Source organism: Leptodactylus fuscus, chromosome 1, assembly GCF_031893055.1.
Source record: "Leptodactylus fuscus isolate aLepFus1 chromosome 1, aLepFus1.hap2, whole genome shotgun sequence".
In the NCBI taxonomy this organism is placed as follows: domain Eukaryota; kingdom Metazoa; phylum Chordata; class Amphibia; order Anura; family Leptodactylidae; genus Leptodactylus; species Leptodactylus fuscus.
In genome coordinates this window covers 240,662,263-240,677,196 of record NC_134265.1, presented here as the reverse complement: position 1 = coordinate 240,677,196, position 14,934 = coordinate 240,662,263, and the positions used below count along the sequence as shown (strand labels likewise).

The following is a 14,934-nucleotide window of genomic DNA, read 5'->3' as shown; positions in this document are numbered from 1 at the left end:
CTTAAATGATCTGAAAACAAAGATTGTTCAACATAGTTGTTCAGGGGAAGGATACAAAAAGTTGTCTCAGAGATTTAACCTGTCAGTTTCCACTGTGAGGAACATAGTAAGGAAATGGAAGACCACAGGGACAGTTCTTGTTAAGCCCAGAAGTAGCAGGCCAAGAAAAATATCAGAAAGGCAGAGAAGAAAAATGGTGAGAACAGTCAAGGACAATCCACAGACCACCTCCAAAGAGCTGCAGCATCATCTTGCTGCAGATGGTGTCACTGTGCATCGGTCAACAATACAGTGCACTTTGCACAAGGAGAAGCTGTATGGGAGAGTGATGAGAGAGAAGCCGTTTCTGCAAGCACGCCACAGAGTTGCCTGAGGTATGCAAAAGCACATTTGGACAAGCCAGCTTCATTTGAAGAAGGTCCTGTGGCCTGATGAAACAAAGATTGAGTTGTTTGGTCATACAAAAAGGCGTTATGCATGGTGTCCAAAAAAAACAGCATTCCAAGAAAAACACTTGCTACCCACTGTAAAAATTGGTGGAGGTTCCATCATGCTTTGGGGCTGTGTCGCCAATGCCGGCACCGGGTATCTTGTTAAAGTTGAGGGTGGCATGGATTCCACTCAGTATCAGCAGATTCTTGAGAATAATGTTCAAGAATCTGACGAAGTTGAAGTTACGCCGGGGATGGATATTTCAGCAAGACAATGATCCAAAACACCGCTCCAAATCCTCAGGCATTCATGCAGAGGAACAATTACAATGTTCTGGAATGGCCATCCCAGTCCCCAGACCTGAATATCATTGAACATCTGTGGGATGATTTGAAGTGGGCTGTCCATGCTCAGCGACCATCAAACTGAACTGAACTTGAATTGTTTTGTAAAGAGGAATGTTCCAAAATACCTTCATCCAGAATCCAGGAACTGATTAAAAGCTACAGGAAGCGACTAGAGGCTGTTATCTTTGCAAATGGAGGATCTACTAAATATTAATGTCACTTTTCTGTTGAGGTGCCCATACTTTTGCACCAGTCAAATTTTGGTTTAATGCATATTGCACATTTTCTGTTAGTACAATAAACCTCATTTCTATCCAGAAATATTACTGTGTCCATCAGTTATTAGATATATCAAACTGAAATGGCTGTTACATACACCAAAATATTTAGAACTAAAAATGATTAAGATTAATAGGGGTGCCCAAACTTTTTCATAGGACTGCAGTTCCCCTGTATAAATAAAGGGAAACTATTATTTATAATAGAGATAGGGCTATTACTTATAAATGAGGACTAATATTTATAAGGAGGGACAATTACTAATAAGGGGCACTACTTATAAGCAGGACCCTTATTAATGAGGGTGCATTATTATTTATATGCAAGGAATCTTATCCCCCCTTTTAAAGAGGACCTTCCACCATTTTGCCCACAGGCAGTTTTATATACTGCCGGAAAGCTGACAGTGTGCTGAGTTCAGTGCACTGTCGGCTTTCCCGATCTGTGCCCGGTGTGAAGAGCTTACGGTCCCGGTACCGTAGCTCTTCTATGGTCAGAAGGGCGTTTCTGACACTCAGTCAGAGACGTCCTTCTTCACAGCACAGCCAATCGCGCTGTGCTGTGAGAGCCGGGAGGAACGCCCCCTCCCTCCATAGACGAGCACTATCAGGGAGGGAGGGGGGGAGTTCCTCCCGGCTCTCACAGCACAGCGTGATTGGCTGTGCTGTGAAGAAGAACGTCTCTCACTGAGTGTCAGGAACGCCCTTCTGACCATAGAAGAGCTATGGTACCGGGACCGTAAGCTCTTCACACCGGGCACAGAGCGGGAAAGCCGACAGTGTGCTGAACTCAGCGCACTGTCAGCTTTCCGGCAGTATATAGAACTGCCTGTGGGCAAAATGGTGAAAGGTCCTCTTTAAATAATAATCCTTGCATATAAATAATGACTGTCTTATAATTATTATTGATCAGGGTGCAGTTACTTGTGAACAGGACATATTTATAAGAGGTACTACTATTTATAAGTGCTTATATTGTATGGGGCCAGTAAGAAGGAATTATACTATGTGGGGGCCATTTTAATTTGGATGTGTCAGATATGTTTAAGATGGTGGTGATGGGGGGGCCCACTTATGTAACCTTTGCACTGGGCCCACCAACGTGTTAAAACGGCCCTGTGTGTAGCTTCACCTTTAGAAATTGCTAGGCTATAAACTCACATAATCTGTAAGTGACTAGATGTATAGACTGCTGTATTGACTTGTTACACTACTAGCAGCTTATAGGACTTCATGATTTATCCCTTCTAGATTATTAGGCACAAGATGGTACAAATAAAGAATATGGCACCACTTAGCCTGTGTCTTGATCCCTTATGACATTTTAGAGTTCAATGATTACTAGGTAGAAATCTTTTCTCTGATTATTTTGCTTAATGTCCTAAACATCGCCCAACCCTGGTGTCAATGACTTATCCAGTTGTATAATGAGTGGAATATTAAGCAGAAAAACTCAGGAAGTGGCCTGGGAGCAAGGTCAGAAAGATATCTGGGAAGAAATCTGGTGCAATTGTATCATGGTTGTGTGTGAAGAAAAGTGAATGACCAGATGTGGTGTTAAGGAATTCCTCAAGCAACTACTATGGAAAAATGGATTAGATTCTGCAGACCGTATGATGCATACCTCATACACAGTCCATACATCGCTATACGCATACATAATCCTGTCACGTCTGCTCAAATCTATCTCTGAGATTTCTCCTGTACGCCCCCCCAAATCCCTCCTACCACAACAAAGACACTAAACCACCTTCAAAATCTTTAAATATAAAACCTCTTCAGAACAGTCTACAACCTATAGTAATTCTGCTGCCACATGAGAAGCTTTTACCCTTAACCACTGTCTCCGTCCCCTTTACCTTAGTAGATTGTAATTAACCCTTCCTGACATCCGCTGTAACAGTATGGCAGATGGTGGCTCTTTAAATATGGTGTCCACTCAGAAGCATAGCGAAAGCGATAACTGTTAGGTCACCACTGTTTTATTCAGCAGATACTGGGTGGCTATGTCCACAATCAGAGTCTCCCAATGCTTCTTCTTCCACAGCCAAAATCCCGCCTCCCATCCTGCAATCCTATGCCGCTGCCCCAGGTCCTTTCACTTTTTCCAGGAGCCATCCTACCTCTATGACAGCTGGGAGCCTTAAGGTATGCTCACATGGCAGAAAATGGTTTCCGGCATGAAAACTTCCGTGCGGCTAGCTGCAGCTGCGACGGGGTGCCAATGCAGTGTATTGGCATTATGTCACGGCATCCCATTCCTGATTAGGCCCGAATGAATGGAACTAAGCAGGAGCGTGTCTCGTTTGGACGCCGTGGGCATCCTCGCTTCTTTTTTCCGCTACTAGCTAGCGGAAAAAAAAAGCGAGTGGCTCCCATTGACATCAATGAGAGCCGTTTTTACAGGCTGCAAAAAACTCTGTGTGAACACACCCTTATGAAGCCTACGAGGCCTGTCATAGGAATATAGGAATCCACAATAGATACAAAGGCATGTGTATTGCACATTGCTTACAGAGCCGTCTGCGCATACCCACAGGCCACAAGAAAATGGCCGCTTACTTACTGTGTAAGCAGCCATTCTTCTTGTGGCCGCAGGCATGTGCAGTAGGCTCTGCCCGAGGCCTACAAGTTTCAAAGCCTGCGCCAGAAGAAGACACCAGAAAATGACATTCCTGACGAAGGTGGAGGTGGTGCTGGAGAGTTTCTCTGGCAGCATTGGGGACACCCCCAGTGCTGTGAGAGAACTCATTTGCATACTGGCGAAAACTGGTATTTCAAGCGAACGGCGGCCTGGAGAAGACTTCTAAAGGTAGGGGACGAATAGCCTTTCTTAAGGCTATTCCGACATGGTAGGGAGAAAAAAATGTGATTAAATGATAGGATCTCTTTAAAGGGTTTTTTCAACCCAGGATTTCAGTTGTTCTCCTGTCTCCTATCCCCTCGACTTCCTGGTTTTCAGTTTATTGCAGCTTGAACTTGTGCTTGTAAATGGAACAGTTGTCTCTAGATTTACACCCACATATAACAGAAACTCTGCTCAATTAACTTATCTAGCACTTTCCAAGACTCAAAAACTGAAAGCTTTATGCAGGGAGAGGAGGAGAAGAGATTATAAATAGCTGGAAGCAGAGTCCAAATCATCCTCCCAACCTGAGTGTAGTCACACTGAGGAGAGAGATTTAGTTGTATCTCACAAATAGAGCAGTTTATGACAGTTACAGTTGTGACAGTTAATGTCCGTTGCTGTCATCCTATAATGGAAGACAGCAGCGGACATTAATAACATGAGTATGAACTCCCCCTTATTCACATTTGCATTTCATGTACCTATGGCGTCTGCATACACTCCCATTAATTTTAATGTGCTTATTCAGACCTCAGATGCACTGCAACAATGGGTCTGTGTTCATCACATGATAGCCAGCTGAGATTTTAAAATCATGAAAATCATTAAGGAATTGATGCAGAAAATACATGGGAAAATGATATACAAAAAGTAAAATTTATTCCATGAATTCCCCTTTGGGTAATTAACAATTAGGTAGCAATCTACATTTAGTTTCTTCAAGGCCCTGAACCAGTCACCTGTGGTTAGTGTGTGAATAGCCATGTGGTCAATCCGTCCATAAAATATGTCACACAGCAATCCAGAAAAAAATGTAAGCTGTATTTTACATAATTTCAGAGAATTTCTAGTTACTGGTGAGACAGCAGACATAACACTAACTCCTATTTTAGGTTATTTGTTATTTTTAGGCAGGTGAAAAAAGCGAATTCATTGTTTCTGAACTTGCACATTGAGGTTGGTGGAGACCAAGTCTCCTTCATGTACAGGAAATGAGGACTGCAGGAGACTTCCATCTTCTGTGTTCTCTGCTTATCAAGATATTTGGCTTACAACATACATCCTGTTCACAGGGAGCTGTAATCTTGACAATAGGAATATGGTTATGAAACAATCTTTGTTCTTCACAATTATAACTTAGAAGTTTCATAGAATGTTGCTGATTAATTAATATAAAGATGACCCTAAACATGAGAGCATAATCTGTGTCAACCGTCATTTTAACTATCATGTTTATAGCAGTCTCCCAACTATCCACTGACAGATGACGATAGGAAGATCAACCTGCTGAATTTAACAGTGAGATATATGTGACTACTATGAAGGCAGAAGGGAGAGACCCAATAGAAACACATCAACTTAGAGGGCTTGTTTATTTCTATGAAAGAAAGGGAATAAGTCATTGCCAGACTCCCTGGAATGTTTACATCCAAAATGTCTAATTATTCCCATGGTGATTCCTGTTGGTGGATGGTAAGGAGGCCCCCAAAACAACAGTAGGTTCCTTTTCATATGCAACAACATGATTTTATAAAAGATAACATGGAATATGTAATACAGACAGTTTATTAAAGGGAGTCTGTCACCAGGAAACTCAACATCAAACCAGCCATAGTGTATTGTAGGGGATATTACGCTGAAAACTATCATACCTTTACATAGTCTAACAGTTAAACCTTTGCTTTGAAAAAGATATTTTTTTTAAATATGCAAATGAGGCTCAAGTACATGAGCCTCTATGGGCTCCATCTTAAGGTTCAGTACACATGATCCAAAGCAAAGGCTGCGGCTCTCAATCAACCATATAGGGATGGCACTTGAAGGTGATTTTGGAAGCAATTTAAAAGAGGATCTTTCATGTCCACGGGTACATGCGGTTTTATATACCGCTAGTTGGCTTTCCAATTATGTGCCTCAGGGGAAGAGATATCAGTGCATTTACTGATATCTCCTCACTGTCAGAAGGGCGTTCCTGACAGTCTAGCTGAGCGGTGAGGAACGCCCCCTTCCCCCCTGACAGTACTTGTCCATAGACTAGTACAGTCAGGAGGGGCGTTCCCAGATAGACTGACAGACATTGATAGTTCTTACCCCGGGGTACATAACGGGAAAGCTAACAGTGCACTGAATTCAGCGCACTGTTGGCTTTCTAGTCTAGAAGTATATAAAATCACATGTGCCCAAGGACATGAAAGGTTCTCTTTAAATCTTAGGAAGCCCCCCCACACACACACACACACTCAGCACTTCAGCCTCATTTGTATATTTCTAAAAACGTTTCAAGGATGTTGTGCATCTAATGGACTATGTAAAGTTATGATAGTCCCAGGATAATGTCCCCTACAATGCACTGCAGCTAGTTTGAGATCGTTGCTGGTGATAGGTTCCCTTTAAGGAGGCCTTGTACAATATAATCCGATTATTTAATAGAGTACTATCAAATGCAGTTAAGATGCACTTACTGTTGTATCTATGGTACTGCATGGCTCATACTTTATCTCTGGGTCGTACATGATTCAGATGCTGTATCCTTCCTCTGAAATGGACTTGCAATTTAACTAGAGGAACAGAAAGTAAATTATCAAACAAGAAACAGGAAAAATGTACATTTTTATGTGGTTCAAAATGGAATTTCAAGAAACATGAAACAGATAAGCGGATAGGGTTTGTTAGGAATATTGTATTAGTAGTATGACACCAGATTTTATTGCTCTAACTACAGATGAAATGACTATAAAAACAAAGATTCAGTTCATGCCCATCAGGACCTACAAGTATGTACAGTCTTTTTAACAATATGTAGATGCTACCTCTTATGATAGAACAGACCAGCCATTAGGAAATTAGGATGTGCAAACCAGGGGGTGCTGTGTAGCAGAACAAATAGAACATCTGTGGGGCAACACTGTGGCTCAGTGGTTAGCACTGCAGCCTTACAGTATTGGAGTCGTGGGTTTAAATCCTGCCAAGGACAACATCTGCAAGGAGTTTGTATGTTCTCCCCGTGTGTGCGTGGATTTCCTCCCATACTCCAAAGACATACTGATAGGGAAAAACATACATTGTGAGCCCTATATGGGGCTCACAATCTACATTTAAAAAGTGCACATGTAGAAATTGCTTCATGTATCCTTTCCATAACATATTTCAATGTTAATGTTTTCCATATCTCTTCACTGCCCACTGTCCATCCTTCAGTATTTAAGACATGAAGACCAGGACACAGGCTCGGTTCACATTTGTGTCGAAGTCTTCAGAGACCAGCGAAAATCAGTGGAGGAAAAGGTCCTGCACGGAGCACTTTTTTGTTCACCGATTTCAGTTTTGAAACAGAAGACATCCCAGCAGACCCCATTATAGTCAATCAGGTCCACTGGCCTCCGTGTGTAACCGCGGTCCAGTTCTACTTCATGAAGGTCCCCCAACAGACCCAAACGATGAGGATCCCAGTGCTAGTGTGAACCTAGCATAACATTATGTGCAGCAAATTTAGTTTATACACAGTATAAACACATGACAAATACAAAGCGCAAAGCTTGTCCATAGACAAAAGAGCACCCTATTGGCTTCTGTCTGGCAAATCATAGATTTTTTTTTGGTATGGAACAACATTGCAGACTATGCTTTTTCATACAACAGTATACTGTTAAAAAAGAAACAAATAACAAGTACTTATATTGTTCAGACTCAAATGGAGTCTGAAGATGTAAACAGTTCCTTAATATACCTTTATCAACATTCTTTTGACACCTGCACATTTGTACTTTGCTGCATATACAGTAGTTGGAATAGCCATTTCCTAATATTTCATAACCATGCGTGTTTTATACCAGTTAATTGTTAACACATGTTCAGAACAAAATGAAGAACTGCATTGTCACCATTTAGGGAAAAGTCAATAAATAGGGTTTAAAGTCTATGCCAGACGTATGCTGGAGAGTATGTGGCGATGGTTGGGACAATTCTCTCCAGCTCTTACTATGTAGTTAGTAGTATATGCAGTTCGATGTATAGGTGTCACATTAGACAGCTCCATTCTCTGCTGAAGTGAAGCTGCAGTGACTCCGTTCAGCCACTACATAGAGAACAGACATGTCTGTTTCCTCCTCCATTCTCTGTGTATCTGTGAACCAATCTTATACTGACAACCTAGCTTTAGGATAGGTTGTCAATATTTTTAGCAATGGAAATCCCTTTACTATCCCTATAATGACTGCCATAGCCCTTTCCCTGACTCTTTTTCACCATGATTATAACACTATACGGCAGTGTCAGACCTCACAATCTAATATTGATTACCTGTCCTTAGGGTGCGTCATCAATTTTGTTGTGCTTTTTTAATGCATTAAAAAAATTGTAATGTTATCTATATCCTTATTGCTGTTTTGCTATATATGGATGGGGTATTTAAAATCCCACCCACAAACTTTGTATACACTGATGAGCAAAAGGGTAACAATGTTTACAGCTTTTGACTTTCAGGCTCCATATCTCACCATGAGCAACAAGAAAAACCAGAGACTAAAGGGTAAAAACAATATCAAAGTATATTTATTAAATATCAAACAATAAAAAAACATATAGCACACAGGGAGACAAAGGGAGGTCCACAAAGTAGCGGACAAATACCGCAAACCCTCCCACTGGAGAATGTACAGGGAATCCCCTAATAAACTCAAAAATAATAGTAGAATATGCCCAAAGATCTATAATGGAATAATAATACTGGCAAGATGCTTTTTAAGCATGTCCTACTGTTTCCACTGGTTTCTGAGGTATAAATTTGGTGTAAAAATGTAGGATCACTAAACGATAAAGATGACTGCCCTAGAATACATTAATGATGCTAAAGATTATCAGTATAGAAAATGAGATCATAATGTTACATTCACTTGCTTATTTGAAGTTTTAGTCCTATACAGTGGCTTGTAAAAGTATACATACCCCTTTTCACATTTTGTCATCTTAACTTAAAATGTATTTTACTGAGATTTTAAGTGGTAGATCAATATAAAGTAGCAGATAATTGTGATGTGAGAGGAAAATAATACAACACTGTAATCAAATAAAAATGTGAAAAATGTGATGTGGAAAAGTATTCAGCTCCCCCCTATATCAATACTATGTAGCGCCACCTTTCACTGCAATTACAGCTGCAAGTCTTTTGGGGTCTGTCACTACCAGCTTTGCACATCTAGAGACTGAGACTTTTGCCCATTCTTCTTTGCAAAATATCTTAAAGAGGACCTTTCATCAGATCGGGCACATGCAGTTCTATATACTGCTGGAAAGCTGACAGTGCACTGAATTCAGCGCACTATCGGCTTTCCCGATCTGTGCCTGGTGTAAAGCGCTATCGGTCCCGGTACTGTAGGGCTTTACAGTCAGAAGGGCGTTTCTGACACTTAGCCAGGGACGCCCTTCTGCCCAGCAGCGCCTATCGCGTTGTACTATGGAGTGAGGAGGAACGCCCCCTCCCTCTGCTCACACAGCTCGTCCATAGACGAGTATTATCAGGAGGGGAGGGGGGAGTTCCTCCCCGCTCCACAGTACAGCGCGGTAGACGCTGCTGGGCAGAAGGGCGTCCCTGGCTAAGTGTCAGAAACGCCCTTCTGACTGTAAGGCGCTACGCTAACGGGACCGATAGCGCTTTACACCGGGCACAGACCGGGAAAGCCGATAGTGCGCTGAATTCAGCGCACTGTCGGCTTTCTAGCAGTATATAAAACTGCATGTGCCCGATCTGATGAAAGGTCCTCTTTAAGCTCAGCCAGATTGGATGGAGAGCATCTGTGAACAGCAAATTTTAGGTTTTCCCACAAGGGATATGAATACTTTTGCAAGCCACTGTATATGATGAAGCATTGCTTTAGACATTTGTTGTTTTCATTTTTCATTTATTTTACATTATGTTGTTTTCATTACATCTGTTATATACCTTTAAATCTTGACTGTCTATCCTTCCTTCTACAACTTCTTTTAGCATACTGTATTCCTTGTAAAAAGTACAGGTCGGCTTACACTGTAATTTGGGCCAATGGTCATGGCAATAAGACATTTTAGAAACAGGTAACAGAAGAAAAAAAATATAGTCAAAAAATGCTAATTATTTTCAACTTTCAGGAAATTTTCAATTTTTCAAGAAAAGAAAACCATAGACTGCAGCATTATTCTTGGCGTCAAAAATTCTAGTATACTAATGGATTCCAATCAGAATTCTTTGGGATCGGTTTGAAAACTTGATTTTTTAGCTGTCTGACAGTGAGTAAAATCTGTGCTATTCCACCTTTTCTATAGGAAATATAGCCTAAACCAGGTCTCCTTTGGGACCCTTACTTTTGTCCAAAATCTGGAGAGTGTGGGGGGAAAAAAAGTCACAAATTTTACAGCTAAAATGGGTTGAATTATTTTAGTAACAATTTCAGTCAAATCTAACATACTGCTTTAGAAATGTGGGCTATTGTACCTCTATAATGGCTGTTAATAGTGCTGCTGTTCTTCTACATAGCACTGAGCATAGGTTTCACATGAAGGAATACATACAAGTCATGATTCCACCTCTGAGTCCCTATGGTTATGTTACTGGGCATAATAGAAGGATATGAATTATATCTGAAAACCAGGAATCATTATTCAATAGAGATTATTAGAATATGGTATACCAGATTTCATATAGGGGAAATCATAAGAAGTCAGAATTTTCTTTTGTGCACACCTTACTATGTACTAGTGTTTAATAATATAACATTGTCACAGTCACAGGATTCTTTACATTCATTCAAACAAGTAAATCGTCTATTGCGTGCAAGGAACAAAGACAAGTGACATCTATAACAGGGCGAATGCAGCAGCAAACTCACTGTTACACAACACACGCTGTGTATACACATGTCTGCAGGATGCTGCCTGCCACCTATCTGTGAACCCTGTGACCTGCAAAACAAAGAATTGCAGTACTTGTTTATTGGCGTTATTGCCATGCTATTAGGTATATTGCAGCAAATGAAACAACTGAAGTCACACGAGATGTAATATTATCACTTTATAGGTCATTGGTTTCAGGCTCATCTGGATTATGCAGTTTAGTTCTGGGCACCGATTCTTAGAAAAGATGTCCTAGAGTTGGAAAGGGTTCGATGGAGGGCCACAAAACTGATAAGGGGCATGGATGACCTCAGTTAGGAAAGACTAAAGGAGTTAAATCTGTTTAGTCTGGAGAAGAAATGTTTAATGGGGATATGATAAACCTGTAGAAATATATAAATGGCCCATATAAGAAAAGCTGTTCCATGTAAATCCCTTCAAAAAACAAAGGGACACTCTCCGTCTGGAGAAAAAAAAAGTTTTCTCTCAAGAGTTGACAAGGCTTCTTCACTGTAAGGATTGTGAATCTGTTGAATAGCCTACCCCAGGAACCGGTCTCAGCTGATAGCTTCAAAAATAGAATAGATACCTTTTTAGAGCAAACTAGCCTTGACGGCTATGGAAATACATACGACGTCATGCCCCTTCCCATCCCCTAGTTGAACTTGATGGATATAACTCTTTTTTCACCTATACTATGTAACTACCTCAGTAACATAACTTACCTAAAAATTGCTGAAATATGTATAAACAGTTGGATACATACATGGATTCAGGGGCCCTGCCAGAAATTATATCAAGTGAAGGGAGTGTCAAGTGGGTCCAAGTGTCTGTCTACAACATAAGACAACACCAGTGTAGATAGCACATGGTCCCCATTACAAATTTTGCATCAAGACCACATTACACCTCTGGAATCTGCACAAACATGAACCAAGATTTCAAAATGAAATGACAAGTCGTAGCTAATTAGGGATTAACACTCATGGTTCCTGTCTACGGTGCCTTGCCTGCATCTGACACCAAGGATGTGGAGATTTTGGTCAGCTGTCGTCATGACCCAATCTGAGAGGGGGGGGGGGGGTAGATCTCCCTGATGTTCAGTTCTATTATTAGGTCTAAAGGTTGACCAGAATGGTCCACTGGTTCCATTTTGGTGAAACGAAGCTATGGGTGCCCTTTCAGAGGGATCTTTACCCTTCTCTCAGACTGTCTCCTGTGGCCCTTGCCTAGTCACCATCTGACACATGCACAGCTCCCTCTCCTCCTCCTGTCCCTTTAACAACTATGAGACTGCATGCTACACAGATGACCCCACTCTTCCACAATCCAGATTTTCCTTTGGGGGTAAACATCTCTGGCCTAGAACCCTGGTGGCTGCACCTGCAGACATAACCTTGTAAGAGGATGCACCCTACCATCTTATTCTGAGTTTTGTCTCTCTTATATACACCAAAAACTCTCATGGCTACATTACAATCAGTTGAGCTCAAGCTTCAGGAGATTGTTCCCTCATAATTCCTACCCCTCCACTCATATTTGCTCCAAATGTTGTGGGAATGCACTACTGGCCCATATTAGAGATGTGTGTTCGGCTCATTGATAAGTTGTATTGGCACACAATTATAGGCGGAAACCCAGGTTTGTGTCCTTGGTCCTGGGGATCCTACAAATATTGTTTTGTGGTAAGAAACTATTGGCATTCCACTGGTTGGACTCTGTAGCCCCATCCAGTTGAATTGAAAGTGAAACTAAGGCTAAAGCTCCACATTACGGAAAGGATGCTTTTTGTGTTGCAGATTTTGCTGCAGTTTTTTAAGCCAAAGTCAGAAGTGGATTGAGCACAATATATAAGAGCTTCCTATACATTTCCAGTTTCTTTTGTAGCCATTCTTGACTTTGGATCAAAAAACTGCAAGAAAATCTGTAACAAAAAAAGCTCTGTTTCTGCAACGTGGGGCCTTTGTCTAAATCACATCAATCATCTAGAATGTGGTATCTATATAAAGTCGTACAAAGACATAAATCGATATGGGGGCCTGGGTGGATACACCAATACTTCCCTCTGCAGCCCTCTTGTTACATAGAGTGTTTCCTACAGGCCTTGTCATATTGCGTCAAACCTAGAGTCTTATCTCCCCTCCCTGTTTGATTTCCCTGTCTCTGGAGTGCTATGGGACATCATTTGCTGTTAAACAGATTGCAATGTATGCTCCGCTTTATCTCTATTTACACATGGTAGGATTATTTCAGCTGCTTCTCGCAGCACGTGGGTTGGTTGGGGTTAGACGAATTGTTACATTTTGCATTGGTGTCACTTTTATTATTATGATTTCCCCTGATTGTTGTTTTATTTCTGTTGTTTGTATTGTGTATAATTTTTGTTAGACAATTGGAAAATGTACACTGTTGACTAGAGATGAGCGAACACTAAAATGTTCGAGGTTCGAAATTCGATTCGAACAGCCGCTCACTGTTCGAGTGTTCGAATGGGTTTCGAACCCCATTATAGTCTATGGGGAACATAAACTCGTTAAGGGGGAAACCCAAATTCGTGTCTGGAGGGTCACCAAGTCCACTATGACACCCCAGGAAATGATACCAACACCCTGGAATGACACTGGGACAGCAGGGGAAGCATGTCTGGGGGCATAAAAGTCACTTTATTTCATGGAAATCCCTGTCAGTTTGCGATTTTCGCAAGCTAACTTTTCCCCATAGAAATGCATTGGCCAGTGCTGATTGGCCAGAGTACGGAACTCGACCAATCAGCGCTGGCTCTGCTGGAGGAGGCGGAGTCTAAGATAGCTCCACACCAGTCTCCATTCAGGTCCGACCTTAGACTCCGCCTCCTCCGGCAGAGCCAGCGCTGATTGGCCGAAGGCTGGCCAATGCATTCCTATGCGAATGCAGACTTAGCAGTGCTGAGTCAGTTTTGCTCAACTACACATCTGATGCACACTCGGCACTGCTACATCAGATGTAGCAATCTGATGTAGCAGAGCCGAGGGTGCACTAGAACCCCTGTGCAAACTCAGTTCACGCTAATAGAATGCATTGGCCAGCGCTGATTGGCCAATGCATTCTATTAGCCCGATGAAGTAGAGCTGAATGTGTGTGCTAAGCACACACATTCAGCACTGCTTCATCAAGCCAATACAATGCATTAGCCAGTGCTGATTGGCCAGAGTACGGAATTCGGCCAATCAGCGCTGGCTCTGCTGGAGGAGGCGGAGTCTAAGATCGCTCCACACCAGTCTCCATTCAGGTCCGACCTTAGACTCCGCCTCCTCCGGCAGAGCCAGCGCTGATTGGCCGAAGGCTGGCCAATGCATTCCTATGCGAATGCAGACTTAGCAGTGCTGAGTCAGTTTTGCTCAACTACACATCTGATGCACACTCGGCACTGCTACATCAGATGTAGCAATCTGATGTAGCAGAGCCGAGGGTGCACTAGAACCCCTGTGCAAACTCAGTTCACGCTAATAGAATGCATTGGCCAGCGCTGATTGGCCAATGCATTCTATTAGCCCGATGAAGTAGAGCTGAATGTGTGTGCTAAGCACACACATTCAGCACTGCTTCATCAAGCCAATACAATGCATTAGCCAGTGCTGATTGGCCAGAGTACGGAATTCGGCCAATCAGCGCTGGCTCTGCTGGAGGAGGCGGAGTCTAAGGTCGGACCTGAATGGAGACTGGTGTGGAGCGATCTTAGACTCCGCCTCCTCCAGCAGAGCCAGCGCTGATTGGCCGAATTCCGTACTCTGGCCAATCAGCACTGGCTAATGCATTGTATTGGCGTGATGAAGCAGTGCTGAATGTGTGTGCTTAGCACACACATTCAGCTCTACTTCATCGGGCTAATAGAATGCATTGGCCAGCGCTGATTGGCCGAATTCCGTACTCTGGCCAATCAGTGCTGGCCAATGCATTCTATTAGCTTGATGAAGCAGAGTGTGCACAAGGGTTCAAGCGCACCCTCGGCTCTGATGTAGCAGAGCCGAGGCTGCACAAGGGTTCAAGCGCACCCTCGGCTCTGATGTAGGAGAGCCGAGGGTGCACTTGAACCCTTGTGCAGCCTCGGCTCTGCTACATCAGAGCCGAGGGTGCACTTGAACCCTTGTGCACACTCTGCTTCATCAAGCTAATAGAATGCATTGGC

The 14,934-nt window shown here is 42.4% G+C and overlaps 1 protein-coding gene across 1 annotated transcript in view; it reads right to left on the bottom strand.

Annotated features, from left to right (window-relative positions):
* The window catches only part of ABCG2 (ATP binding cassette subfamily G member 2 (JR blood group)), a 111,646-nt gene that overhangs the window by 55,126 nt on the left and 41,586 nt on the right, over nt 1–14,934 (bottom strand). Inside the window, exon 2 of the mRNA XM_075285181.1 lies at nt 6,368–6,463. Coding sequence (XP_075141282.1) covers nt 6,368–6,418 — 51 coding nt within the window. The 5' untranslated portion in view covers nt 6,419–6,463. The remainder of the gene's footprint in view (nt 1–6,367; nt 6,464–14,934) is intronic.